This window comes from Quercus lobata, chromosome 1 (assembly GCF_001633185.2).
Source record: "Quercus lobata isolate SW786 chromosome 1, ValleyOak3.0 Primary Assembly, whole genome shotgun sequence".
NCBI lineage: Eukaryota > Viridiplantae > Streptophyta > Magnoliopsida > Fagales > Fagaceae > Quercus > Quercus lobata.
In genome coordinates, this window is record NC_044904.1 from 19882532 (window position 1) to 19897652 (window position 15121).

General features: G+C 39.0%; 2 protein-coding genes across 2 annotated transcripts; both read left to right on the forward strand.

The window, feature by feature from the left end:
• Positions 1–6569: 6569 nt before the first annotated feature.
• On the forward strand, positions 6570–9037 carry LOC115985762 (aluminum-activated malate transporter 2-like). Its single transcript, XM_031108691.1, is given in 7 exon segments — positions 6570–6956; positions 7104–7244; positions 7399–7563; positions 7566–7670; positions 7797–7906; positions 8016–8159; positions 8478–9037. Coding segments are annotated over 7 exon segments (1392 nt in total). The 5' UTR covers positions 6570–6673; the 3' UTR covers positions 8922–9037.
• A 2301-nt stretch (positions 9038–11338) lies between these two features.
• LOC115950494 lies at positions 11339–12436 on the forward strand. The gene is made up of 2 exons (XM_031067690.1): positions 11339–11644; positions 11771–12436. The coding sequence occupies exons 1-2, from the start codon at positions 11339–11341 to the stop codon at positions 12434–12436; spliced, it is 972 nt and encodes a 323-aa protein (XP_030923550.1).
• The last annotated feature ends 2685 nt before the right edge of the window (positions 12437–15121 follow it).

Genomic DNA, 15121 nt, shown 5'->3' on the forward strand with positions numbered 1-15121 from the left:
TTTTTTTTTTTTTTTTTTTTTTTTTTTTTTTTTTTTTTTTTTGGTTGTAGGAGATTAAAACTAATGAGCTAGACGTGTAAACATGAAGGTAAGAGAATCCAAGGTTGAATATCAATTGAGAAGTGTCTTTTGAAGAATTTAATGAATCAAAGATATGTGGAAACATAAAAGGAAAGAGAGAAATTTGTTTTGAGCCAAAGATGGAAAAAATCTTTCCATGGAAATACTCTGACCAGTTTTCTTATTTTGACCATATCCTTTTACTTTGATGTTGGATTGACTTGATTCTTGCGGCCACGGAAAGAGAACTTGAAGATCTAAACGTTTGTAGTTTACAAAACTTCAAAATCTGTCTTATTCAAGGTGAAAAATGACCTGGAAGTTGATTTACTGTTGGAAAAGGGAATTGACATTTTATATTTTCCTTTTTGGGAAGCATGTGTTTTGGGGTTTTGAATGTTGAAAATATTGAAGTGATACAAGGGCAGCCACATTTTTTTGGCTGCTGAAAAACCTTATTTTTGATCAATTTTTAAGAGTTTTTATTTTATATGGAAGCTTAAGAATCTAAGCTAGGGTTAGAGTGAATCCCCAATGTTGTAAGTTGTCCACTATTCAATCCAAGCATGTCACATTTTGATTATTTAAATAAATTGTTCTCTTTTTATAATTGTTTAATTAGATTGGTATTTGATTTCTAATTCTTTCATAAGTCTATTCTTGAACCTTCTTAATGTTAGAATAGGGTTTATAATCTCTCTAGTAAAACGTGGTAATTTGGTTAGATATTACTTTTGCCAAAGTATTGCCTCTAGGGTATGCGATATTTTTGAGTTTTTCTAGCAAAGTTATTATTTTCTAGACTAAATTGTTAGAACAATTGATGAATATACAAAAAGAGTTTTATTAATAAAGCTTATTTCTAAGTCTTCCAATCTAATAGTTTATGTGTTTACTTATTCTATTGTGTACTAAATTGGATTGGTAGTGAATGCTTAACAATATTGGTGGATAAACCCTAACGCCCTAGTGATTTTGATTATTGAATTTTACCAAACTTTCTTTTTCCTAAGTTTCAATCCTATTTTTCTATATATTATTGGTGCTTTTGATGTGTTCTTGTTTTCCTTTTCTTGGTGGAACGACAACCTTAACTACACTATAATTTCCGTTACAAAATTGGATGACATTAGAGTCTCAATCTATCTAGAAGCTGTTAAGTTTGTCTCAATTGATTTAGAAGGTTTTGAGATTCTAGAAATTACTCTTTCTTTGAGCTAATCTTAGATCTTCATCTTCAACTTGAAATGTAACACTTAGACTCAACAAAACTCAAACTTTTACCGTAGTTTGTCAACATTCAATCTATTGAACTTAACAAATACTACTGTATAGACTCACCATTTTAGGTAGAAGTGACCCAACCTCATTCTTTGAATAAGTGGTTGCTTTGTGGCAAGAAAAGAAAAACCAAAATATGAGAGAGAGAGAGAGAGAGAGAGAGAGAGAGAGGTTTGCATTAAGTAATGTACTGTTTATGGAAGTTTAGGAATAAATTACTTTAATTAAAAGCTCTGTGGGTTTATGTTTAAATGTACGTTGAAGATGTGACTTTGACACCTAATTCACACCGCTAACTTTAAGGGGCCTTGCTCTTTGTTCTATTCCTTCTTTCAAATATAAAATTTTGATCATATCTCACTTTTAATTGCATCTTAACTAGTTAGTAGTCTTTCTCAAAAAAGGAAAAAAAAATCTAGTTAGTAGTGTGACGCATATCAACAGAGAAAAGTAGGTTAGGTTCGTCGGCTTTGTGTCTCTACTTTCAAATTCATGGCCCTTCATTATGATGAAAATGCCGTCAAATGGCTTCAATATAAACAATTATATATTATAGCCATCAAGACATAGCATATTATAGCCATAAAGACATAGCAACCTTTATAAAGATGACAATGCCATGGTTGGAATTAATCTAGTATATTCTTTAACACAAAGCAAATATTTTTATTTTATTTTATTTTTTGATGTAAACAAAAGAAATGATTTGATTACGACATTAGCATGTCAGCTAGTGGGGTGCTTATGTGATGAGAGAAAAAGAAAGAAGGGTGCACAAATAACACTACTACAACACTTGAGTGGTCCCTCGATCATCGCAGAATTCAGATTCTAGATAACGAAAGGCCATCCCAGGGAATAGAGTTGCATTTTTTCTCCTTTTTGTCTTTTCGTAAAAAAGTTCAATATGGCACTATCTAAACTTGTTAAAATTGAATCTAACTTTGTTAACTTGCTTGAATTTAAAGGATATAAGTAAGAATTTTTGAACCTGTTTATAAACAAGGCAGGTTAACTCGAACCCGACCCATTAAATTAATAAATTGGGTTGATCGGCTGGTACATCATCGCTCTCATTTATATTTATGGGTGTGTATCACGAGATGAAACCAAAGCTTTCATCTTTGAGGGGTAAGAAATAAAATAAAATTTAAAACCAAACTAATACATGAAAAATTCAAACTAGCATTAATCCAATATTTAGAATTAATATAAATATAATTATTTCTTAATACGTTTAAGCTCAAATTATCCATCAAAATGAAATTCAACATATTTTAATACCAAAAATTATTTAAGAATGATTGTGTACTAAAGTTTTTAGCAAAATAAATTTATTTATTTTTTTAATAAAAATTAAGACTTTGTTTGTTTTAGTGTAAAATACTTTTTTGCCAAAAACTGATTTTTTTTTTTTTTTTAAAAAGAAAAACTACTTAAGAGTGACACCAAAAAAAAAAAAAAAACTATCAAATAAACTTATGAACCTACCCATTTACCTAATTACACATTATAATATGTAAAGTTGTGATTTACAACTATTTTGTATTGGCTTTAATTCCGTACCAAATTTGATTGTAATTTTATTCAATCATATTTCCTTATATTTTTGTGGTTTTTAATTGTAAAGAATGATTGTGAGAGAGTGTGAAGACTCAAGTTTAAAAGGATGAACAAGTAGATTTCGTGAGAAGCTCGTGAGAAGTTAACCCGCAAAATAAGCCATGTGTAGAGCATATGACTGGAAGGTGAAGAGTCATGCCAGCCTGGAGTTTTTGTGAGTGTCTCGCGAGTAAGGCATTCCCGCGAAATACTCATGAAACATTCTGTTTTGCTAATTTGTCATGTTTGTTTTACCAAGTCTTTACCCACAGTATGTATACCATCATTACTCACATATTGTAAGGAATGCTTTTTAGAGAGAAAACCCTAGAAAATACACTTGAGAGTTAGAAATTATTATACCCACAATTATCTACACATTTCCTTGTGGTTTTCCTCTACTCCTACCTCTCCATCTCTAAATCCTTGAGCAGTTGATAGCCCAAACACTTTCCACACCCAATTTAAGTGTCAAGTGAGGTTTTGGTGTTGCTGGGGAGTATTGGAAGGAGCCAATCATTGGCAGATGCAATAGAGCTGAATTGCGGGATCTGGGAAAGCAAGAGAAGACAAGGTTTGGAGAAGCCAGTTGGTAGTAAGAGCTTGGAGAGCTCAAGTACATTGGGTAGACTAGGGTTGGAGGGTCTTTTGTTATTCGTGTACTCCAACTTTATTCTCTAGTGGATCGATTATCACTTGGAGGGTGGCGGAGAGGTTTTTCTCCAATTTCTTTGGTTTCCTCTGCGATAACACATCTTGCTGTTATCTTGTATTTGCATTTATCTTCCCTACTCTTAAGCTTTACTTTATATTGTTGATAATGGATGAATATGGCTTAGAGTAGTGTTATTGGTTGTTTGCGCTCATTTACTCTTATTCCGCACTTAGTCTAAGTTAGAGTAGAAGCAATTTAGCCGTAATTTTAATTTGGGAGTCTAAACAAACTCTTGTGTTTCCACACAAATTCAAACTTTCATAAGAAATTATTACTAACACTTGAAATCTCTAAAAGCACACTTGAAAATTTTTTAAGTTTGTCTTTGCGAAGTTTGGGGATGATTCCTAAAGTTTTGAGACACATCATGTCCATCTTGGAGGTTACATGAGGTATTTTTGTCATTTTCATGGCTGTAGGGGTATTTTTCTCATTTTGATGGCTTTACATGTATTTTAGTTATATTGGAGGTTTTGAAGGTATTTTTGTTATTTTTTGAGGTTTCATGTTTATTTTGTTCATTTTGAAAAGTTTGGAGGAATTTTGGTCATTTTATAGATTCGAGAGTATTTTGATAAGTTTGAAGGTTTTAAGGGTATTTTGGTCATTTTAAATATTTAAGTGTTGTTTTTATCATTCTAAAGGGTTTAAGGGTATTTTGGTCATTTTGAAGATTTAAGTGTTGTTTTTATCATTCTAAAGGGTTTAAGGGTATTTCAATCATTTTGAAGGTTTCATTATGCATTTTGGATACCTTCCCATACTCGTTCTATTTCCATTCGTAGTCACAGGCTTTGTGACTTGTTTGGGTTAAGTAGGAAGGAGGGAGAGTAAAGTAGAGTTGGCCAGAAATTAGCCTTCAATTCAAAAAAACCCTTAGGGAAACTTTTAATTTTAGAGCAGCAAGTATAATGTTTTTTCACCCAAACTTTGATATATTCATATTTAAATATTTTTAAAGCTTTAGAGAGGGCAATGACTAGGGACGGAGCCAAAACTTAGAGTTAGAGGGGACAGTTTTGTAACTAGTTGTGTGCGGTGACTTTAGTCTCCGACTTTGTTGTTGCTTAGCTGCTGAGGGTTTTAAATTTTTATTTTTATTTATTTTGTGTCTTTGATCGATGTGTGCATTGTTGGGTAAGAAAAAAGTTATTTTGTATAAATTTTTTTAAAGGGTCAGGTTGTTTGATTTGAGTAAAATTGGTTGACTAGACTTAAATTTTTTTTTTTTTTTTAATTTTACTATTGGTAAGTTTTGTTGTTGGACTAATTTTTTTGGGCTTGTATATTTTGTTTTATATTTTAAATCTATAATTTTTTTTATGGTCTTCAAAATGAGGAAAATGCTAGAGTTAAAAACTTTTCTTAAAAATTACTAATGTGATGAATGATTATTGATAAGTAAAAAAATAATGTAAGTGGTGGGCTAAAATGCGAACCTATAAGAATTTTCTACCTTAACAATTTGTGAAAATGTTGTAGAAAATTAAATTTGTGACTATAATAATACTCTTAAAAGAATCAATGATATTGTTGAAAGGGAAAAATTGTAATTTTATAAAACAAAATTGCTAAAATTAGTATCCATACATATAATAATATTTTAAAAAAATTGGGGGGGGGGGGGGGGGGGGACCATTGCTCCCCAAGTCCAACCATGGCTCCGTCCGTGGCCATGACCCCCCCCCCCCCCGGTGGGTGGTCCTTTAATGGTTCTATCCCTAGATATGTACATTCGCAATGTGTTTGCTAGAAAACTTGAACCAAAGACATCATAGATCAAATTGTAATATCTTAGATTATGAATTTGTAATGCGTGGGTGTGTGCTAAATCTCACATCAAGTATTTACTCGGTAAACTAGGGCTATATAAAGGATCGTGAGAAGTTCTAATTGTAACTTGACTAATCATTTTGGAGTGTGGGGCCATGCATTCTTGAGTTGTGCATATGCGAGGGCACGTGTGTAGAGAGTGTGGTGGAATCCCATTGACTAATGATGAAGCTAACAAGTTTATAACTCATGGGCACACATTTCTCCATTAGGCCGGTCTTTTAGACTTGAAGGGCCCAAGGTATTACAATTTACAAATGATATTAGAGCAAGGCCCTACTCTTAATTAATTAGTAGGGCGATGCGCGTCATGAGCCATGTGTGCGAGAGCCTGATGGAGTCCCACATGGACTAGTTATGTTTATGTAGAAGTTGAAACAATATGAGAATAGGTCAAATTAAATTGATTTTCAAAATTCAATTAAGAGTTTTACAACAAGTGTACTACTTACAAATATGTTAGGCAGAAAGAAATTCACTAAAGACGAAGATGTTAGAACAAGTACCTACCAAAAGTTCATAAAAAAAGAACCTACCAAAAGAAAAGATGTACAGCTACATAATCATTCCACAGATTTTAAGTAATGGGATACAGATAAGCTTATGATTCGTGGCAATGGCATATATAGCTAGTTATGCTCAGTTATCACCAACCATCATAAAGCAAGAGGATTTTTCTTCCTTCAATTTTTTACGAGATAAAAGACAAAGCACAAAAGGAAATATCTTGCCCAATGCCTTATAGCCAGAAGGGACACTGCTGTAGCACATGTAAAATAGGAAAGGTACCCGTTCCTTCAGGTCTACATGGTTAGACTCGTTAGAGTACCACTAGTGAAAGTTTTAGGGATTTTTCTTTTCTTTTAAAATGAATGTAAGTTTCAGGGATTCTTTGATGGTGATGAGATGTTACAACTTACAACTTACCAAACACAACGCGTTAACGTGTTTTCCTATCCCAAAACAATAGTACTTTGTTAAGTTTCCCAGGCAATGAGTATTCAGTTTTTCACACATATATATAGACTGCATGCTTTGCCTTTGCATTTGTGATTGATTTTGCTCCCTCTTCCCCAAGTCATATTCTTGCCAAAATCATTAGTTTACACCAGCTTTCTTTATTCTTTTTCAACATTTCTCGTACAAACAGCTCTTGTCAATTTTCCTTACTACGATTTTGTTATGGAAATGGCATCTGAAATTAAGAATGAAGGAGTTTTTTTTCGTAACTGGGGGTGGTTCAAGGCCTTGTCTGGAAAGTTAGGCACGAAGATAGTTGAGACTGCCTGGAAGATAAAGAAATTGGGACAAGATGATCCGAGAAGGATTATTCATTCGCTAAAATTTGGACTGGCTCTCACGTTGGTGTCGCTGATCTACTACTTTGAACCTCTTTATAAAGGTTTTGGCAACTCAGCAATGTGGGCTATTTTGACTGTTATCGTGGTCTTTGAATTCTCCGTAGGTTAGTTAATTTCTTTTCTTGGTTTATTTTCAGCTCATAGTGTTAAAGGAAGCAAGATTATGACATAAGAGTCACTTTTTATTGTTTTCCTTGTCAATTATGGGAAAAGTCTGGTGGATACTAATGTTTCGATTTTCTATAATACAGGAGCAACGCTCGGAAGAGGTTTAAATAGAGGATTGGCTACATTGGTGGCTGGGGCTCTAGGATTTGGTGCTCATTACCTAGCAAGTCTTGCTGGAGAGAGAGGTGAGCCCATACTCCTTGGGCTCTCTGTTTTTTTACTTGGTAAGAAACTCATTCGTGCCAAGAAAATGATAATAATAATACAATTACGACAAAATATATTGTTAGGGCCTAAATAATAATACAATTATTTCTTTTTTCTATTTTATTTTTTTTGTCACAAATAGTGAATTTGACGTAAATGGGTATGATGCAGCTGCTTTAGTGACATTTGTGCGGTTCTTTCCTCAATTGAAAGCGAGATACGATTATGGTCTCCTCATATTTATGCTGACATTTTGTTTGGTATCTATATCTGGTTACCGGGAAGATGAGATACTAGAAATGGCACATCAGAGAGTGTCCACAATCCTCATTGTAGCTCTACATCTGTATTTATTTGCCTTTTCGTTTTCCCTGTATGGGCTGGTGATGATCTTCACAATCTGGTTGCTTCAAACCTTGAAAAACTTGGGAGCTTCTTAGAAGGTATATTAATAGTAAACTGGTGCGTTAAATGGAAAATTATGCACGTTAACATTCGTCATAATACATTTTTTGCCTTGTGGTGACTGGTAAATTTACTTGTTTTAATTAGTAAAACTCAAATTACAGGTTTTGGTGTTGAATACTTCAAAATACCAGGGGATAGTAAAGAGTCTAGCACTACATTTATGGATGACTATAAGAGTGTCCTCAACTCAAAACAAAGCGAAGAATGCTTGGTAAGTAAGCAGAAATAAGTAACTCTCTCTCACTCTTATCTTTCCAAATCCAAAAAACAAAAGTACAATTAGAACAACATTTATATCATTATTAATTGTATGATTGCAGGCTAATTTTGCTAGATGGGAACCTTGTCATGGTCAATTTAGGTTCCGTCACCTTTGGAAACAATACCTGAAGATTGGAAGCCTAACACGTCAATGTGCGTATCGTATTGAGTCTCTTAATGGTTACATCAACTCTGAGATCCAGGTAAGATACCAAATTAATTATTAGTCAATTCTTTATAGGAAAATTCTTAGTTTACATTGTATCAGCAATGTAAAATTTACATTGTAAACTAAATAAATGTGTACAATGTAAGATTTATATTGATAGTATAATGAAAACCTATAATTACCCTTCTTTATATTTAATTCATTGTAAAGCAATTCATTAATAATCACTGTATGAAAATACGTATTACTGAAATTCAATAATGTAATGCATACACACGAAGGAATCAATCAAGTTTAAATTAAAAGAAGATAAAAAAGGGTTAACATGCATAGTGGAATAAATTGCTTACAGATACCAGCAGAATTTCGAAGCAAAATTCAAGAGGCATGCACGAATATGAGCTTGGAATCAGGCAAAGCTTTGAAGGAATTAGCATCGGCAATTAAAGCAATGACACCGCCATCCTCAGTCACTCCCCACATTATAAAATCAAAAGATGCTGCTAAGAATCTGAAATCCTTGCTCCGATCAGGCTTTTGTAAAGAGATTGACCTCCTAGAGGTAATACCAGCTGTAACCGTGGCATCGCTGCTAGTTGATGTTGTTTCTTGCACAGAGAAAATTGCAGAGTCCATTAATGAGCTCGCCTCTCTTGCACACTTTCAAAGAGTTGAGCCTATGGTGGAAGAAGAGAAGCCAAAATTACTTGACCATGAAACAATCCCGCCTTGTTGTGGTGTCAATGAACCACATCATGTTATCACAATTGATCAGCTATCTCCAAAATTACCATAAAATATTGTCTCTCCACGATTGAATATGTTGATATGTGTTGCTAACAAGTTCTTAATGTGGCAATTTTGTATTAGCCGATTTTGAGTAAGTACATGAACCTAACTTTTGATCGAGTGTATCACGAGGAAAAACTATTATTTTAAATTTATTTCCTAAATTCACTTCTAGAGAGTTGTGAATAATATAGTCAAAATGAAATATGTTCCACCCGTATATATATTTTAGAACCAATGAATAATGAGCACTTGTGGGTACAAAGGTTCCGTGATCCTTAAGGAAAATGGATAGTCACATCTACACTATATCCTAAAACAATTAATCTATTCACAATTGAGATTTCTTGTAATTGTTATAAAACTCATATCAACCCAGTATATGTGTAATGTAAGACTCAATAGAGACCCACAAAATACACACTCAACTAATTTAATGCCACACATAAATTCTTGAAAATCTTATTAGGGCCCATGTTATAAGGTTGTGTCTCCAAATCCATGTAAGGTTATGCATCAAACAAAATTGATGCTCGAACATATTTTAGGAGTATTTTCACTATTTGAATACACTTTAGATGTCTTGTGCTTTTCTTATAATTCATGCTTACACACAGGAAAGATGAATTGTAGTGGTGCTATTAATGTTAGTTTAAATTATTAAACATATAAGACATAATTTTACCAGGACATTTGAAGGTACTAGAATAGTTTTTCCTTACAATTTTCATAATATTAGTTACGTCAAATTTCTCATTACATTGTTATTACGTATATAATTTTGAAAATTACTTGTAGGGGCAAAGGCTCAAGATCACACAATGGGCCTTGGGCCCCATATGAGAAGATTGACCACGTCCGAGGAGAAGACGTGGGTGCCAAAAAGGGCTCCCGGCCCAGCTCTTGTGAGCCTGAAGATGTCTAGAAGGCGGTCCGAGGAGAAATGTCTCCTTGGACATAACAAATATGTCTCAGACATGCACTCTACCTGCTAGAAGGACCCATCCTAACGGGCATTAGTAACAAGGATGAGTCCCACAGGCCCGTATGAAGGAAGGAGGCGTAGGGTGTCCAAGGAGAGGCTGCAACTGCCACATTAAATGCATTGCAGCTACTTTTTTGGCCGCATTAATGTGGAGAGGACCTATGAACAGTGCTATCTTAGCTACCACAACTCACGGAAATATGGGAGGGATGTTCGATGGGACAGGCACTCAAGTGAGGGTCCAGATGATCAATAAGTGTAAGGCCCTAATGACTTCGAGAAGACTATATAAGAAAGGGAAGTCCCCATGAAGAAGGGGACGGAGAAAAAAGGAAACTAAAACAGAAGAACAGTGCAAGAACCATAGTCTTTGAACAAGGACCCGTGTTCATTCCACGCGTCTCCTCGGACTAAGAATCTATGGACGTGAGGGGGATTTTCTTACTTTCAATCGTTTTATGGCCCAACTTTAGCTAGAATACACTTCGTTTAAGCCTAGTTCTATAGCCCACTCTCTATAAATTCATTGTCTCGGGGCTCTTTGGACCAGAACCCCATACCTGTTGGGCCTGGGCTCTAAATTGTGGCCCTACAATTGGCGCCGTCTGTGGGAAGAACTTGAGCCTCAGCAAGTGAGACCGTTAGAAATGGAAGGATCAAGTCTGTGCCAAACGGGACCCACAGACTCCCAACGGCAGGACAACTTTCTGAACCTTGAATGGGAAAGAGATCAAAATAAGCGACGAGAGGGTAGCGTGAATACCTCCCACACGAGTAGAAGTCGCTCGAAAGGGAAAGGTCATGCATCCCAAAAGCGGAACGATACTAGGGCTCTACAGCAAGAAATCGACGACCTGAAGAGGAAGTTGCGTCGAGCGCAACGAAGGCGTCCTTCCCCCAGTCTAGACACCAGCGATGAAGAAGACAATGAGTACAGGCGAAGGTTGAGAACCCCACCAAGTGAAACCTTCTCTTATGAGGAAGAGCAACCTCATAAACGCGGCCACAAAAGTCCGTCTTACAAGGGCCTAGCAAACGACGCCATGAGTAAGGCCCTGGACTGTATCTCTCAGTCACCCTTCACGTGCAGGATAGAGGGGGCCGAACTTCCTCGGCGGTTCCACCAACCCACTTTCGCTATATATAACGGTCGGACAGACCCCATAGAGCACGTGAACCAATTTAACCAGAGGATGGCCTTCCATTCCAAAGACGAGGCGTTGATGTGCAAGGTGTTCCCGTCTAGTTTGGGACCCATGGCGATGAGATGGTTTGACAGCCTCAAGCCAAACTCCATAAATTCTTTTAAGCAACTAACCCAAGCTTTCGGTTCTCGCTTCATAACGAGTAGCAGGATTCCTCGGCCCTTAGATTCCCTCATGTCCTTGTCCATGCGAGAAGGAGAGACCCTGAAGGCCTACTCGGATAGGTATTGGGAGATGTATAGTGAGATAGAGGGAAATTACGATGACGTCACCATTAGCACCTTCAAGAGAGGCTTGCCGACAGAGCACGGTTTAAGGAAGTCCTTGACTGGGAAACCGGTCACCAGCGTGCGCCAGCTCATGGATCGAATTAACAAGTACAAGAGGGTCAAGGAGGTCCAACAGACGGGAAAGGGCAAAGCGAAAGTTGTCCTTCAGGAGAGGAGGGACTTCAGGTCGGACCGATTTGGCAACAATAACGGGCCGAGAAGGGATTACTCGAAGCAGTCTGGATCCATCGGGGCACAGGCAGTCCACGCTGTATTCTGAGAACCATTACATAAGATCTTAGAAAAAGTCAAGAACGAATCGTTCTTTCAATGGCCAAGTAGGATGGCAGGCGACCCCGCGAAACGTAACTAGAGCCTATATTGCGAATACCACCAGGAACTGGGGCACACCACTGATGACTGCAGAAACCTGAAAAACCACTTGGACCGGCTGGTCCGAGAGGGAAAGCTGAGACATCTCTTGCATCATCCCGTTGGACGACAAGAGCAGACGGGCGTCGAGGCAAGGCAAAGCACCTTGAGACCACCTATTGGCACAATAAATGTCATTTTTGCTGCTCTAGGAAGAACCGGCTCCCATCCTTTCAGAGTGATGTCGGTGGCCCGACTCCCCGTTGAAGCTGACGACCGTGAGTCTAAGAGGGCTAAAAGGATGGCCTTGCCCATACTCAGATTCTCAGATGAGGATAAAGTTGGAACCATCCAGCCCCACGACAATGCTCCAGTCGTCACACTCAGGATTGGGGGATATGACGTGAAGAGGGTGCTAGTTGATCAGGGCAGTGTCGTGGAGGTAATGTACCCCAACTTATACAAGGGGCTGAAGCTGAGACCAGAAGACCTGACAGCATATGACTCCCCTTTGATAAGTTTCGAAGGGAAAATTGTTACTCCAAAAGGCCAGATTAGGCTGCCTATACAAACAGGCTCAGACATAATGGAAGTTGACTTCATAGTGGTGGTCGTATATTCGCCCTACACCGCCATAGTAGCCAGACTGTGGCTTCATGCCCTAGGAGCTGCATCCTTAACCTTACACTAAAAGGTGAAGTACCCGTCGGAGGGTCAGGTCAAAGAAGTGATAGGGGACCAAGCCATGGCCCGGCAATGCATGGTGTTCGCTATCTTGCGACGACCGAGTACCGAGCCTTCTACTTTTGCCGAGAATGGCTTATAGCAATTAACAACCTCGGCCCCGGGTGGTGGGGGATCTACCGAGGAGGCGAGTTGTGAGGATTTGGAAAAAATTCTTGTGGGCTCCGATCTGGAAATATTTTTTCAGGTTAGCTTGAAACTGCCGCCCCAAGAGAAGGAAAAGTTTATTGATTTTCTCAGAGAGAATGTGGACGTGTTTGCATGGGACGCCTACATGGCTCCGGGGGTCGATCCAAATTTCATTTGCCATCATCTTAATGTTAGTCTGGCCGTTACGCCTAAGAAACAACCTCCTCGGCGACCGTCGAAAGAGCATGCAGATGCGGTAAGAGAGGAGGTGATGAAATTAAAGAAAGCAGGGGCTATCAAAGAAGTTTTCTACCCCGAGTGGTTGGCCAATACAGTTGTTGTGAAGAAGAAGAATGGGAAATGGCGAGTTAGCGTGGACTTCACGAACCTGAATAAGGCCTACCCGAAGGATCCTTTTCCTATGCCTCGGATAGATCGATTGGTGGATTCAACCGTTGGACACCCTCGAATGAGCTTTTTAGATGTCTTTCAAGGATACCATCAAATACCCCTGGCCGCTGACGACCAAGAAAAGATGGCTTTTGTCACCCCCATTGGAAACTACCACTATAAGGTGATGCCATTTGGCTTGAAGAACGCCGGGTCCACCTACTAGAGGATGATGACCAGGATGTTTGAACGACAGATGGGTAAGAGCATCGAAGTCTATATAGACGACATGGTGGTGAAAAGTAAGTTGGTGTCCGATCACTTGAGGGACCTCGGCGATATCTTTGAAATCCTGAGAAAGTACAGACTACACCTGAACCCTTCCAAGTGTTCGTTCGGAGTTGGATCAGGGAAATTCTTAGGCTATATGGTGACCTATAGAGGTATTAAAGTCAGCCCTGACCAGATTAGAGCTATCCACAGCATGCAGCCTCCTCGGAACCCCAAGGAGGTCCAAAAGCTCACTGGCATGATTACCGCCTTGAACCGTTATATCTCTCATTTGGCGGATAGGTGTAAGCCTTTCTTTCTCTTATTAAACAAGTGGAAAGGGTTCGAGTGGACTGAAGAATGCGTCTTAGCCTTCCAATAGCTCAAAGAGTATCTGGCTTGGCCGCCAATCATGTCCAGTCTTGAGGCTGACAAGGTTTTATTCGCCTACATTGCTGTGGCCCTCACGCTGTGAGCCTCTTGCTGATTCGGGTGGACAATGGCATACAACGGCCTGTCTACTATATGAGCAAGCCGTTGCATGAGGCAGAGATCCGTTACCTCCCCCTGGAAAAGGCCATCCTGGCAATCGTACAAGCCATGCAAAAGCTCCCCCACTATTTCCAGGCGCACACCGTTGTTGTATTAACCTAACTCCCGCTCAGGTCAATACTCCGAAGTGCCGATTACACAGGGAGAATAGCTAAGTGGGGGACCATTCTTGGCGCCTTTGACATTAGGTACATGCCTCGCACCGCTGTGAAGGGCCAAGTCCTCGCAGATTTGGTAGCTGAGTTTGCTGAACCCTCACTAGAAGAAGGGGGAGAGGTACCAAGCATAGATGAAAAACTAGTCGGTACAGTCTCTCAGCAAGGGCCCACTTGTTGGAAAGCATACGTTGACAGCGCGGCAAATCAAAGGGGCTCTGGGGTGGCGCTCGTCCTGATTTCCCCCGAGGGGAATACCATCGAGAAATCGCTAAGGCTGGGTTTTTCAGCCATGGATAACGAGGCAGAATATGAAGCCCTGTTGGAAGGAATGTCTATGGTCGAGAAACTAGGCGGGAAATCCATAAACATGTTCTCGGACTCAAGGCTTGTTGTAGGACAAGTAAATGGGGAATTGGAGGGGAGGGATGAAAGAATGCAAGAGTATTTGGTTCAAGCTAAGTGCTTGCGGACGCGTTTTAACCCTTTTAGCCTAAAGCATGTGTCTAGGAGCGGAAACACCCATGCTGATTCTCTGGCCATGCTAGCCACCTCCTCAGTGCAATGCCTACCTCGAGTTATACTCGTGGAAGATCTACACAGGCCCTTGGTGGTGAAGGCCAAGTTGATGCATGTTCATAGTGTCAGGGCAGGGCCTAGCTGGATGGATCCTTTAATACTGTTTTTAAAGGAGGACGTCTTACCTGAAGAGAGGATCGAGGCCAACAAGATTAGAAGAAAAGCTTCTCGATTTTGGCTGTCTGAGGACTGAAACTATATAAGCGCTTATTTTCAGGACCATACTTGCTATGCGTACACCCAGATGCCACGAAACTTATCTTAGAGGAATTGCACGAAGGAATTTGTGGGAGCCATACAAGGGGTAGATCCTTGTCCCATAGGGCCATAACCCAAGGTTACTGGTGGTCGAGCATGCAGAAAGAAGCACACGAATACGTGAAGAAGTGCGACCAATGCCAGAGGTTCGCCCCAAACATACATCAGCCGGGCGGGACCTTTAATCGGCTATCCAGCCCGTGGCCATTCATGCAGTGGGGCTTGGATATCCTAGGACCATTTCCTAAAGTAGTGGGGAACAAAAGGTCCCTCCTCGTCGGCACTGATTATTTCACAAA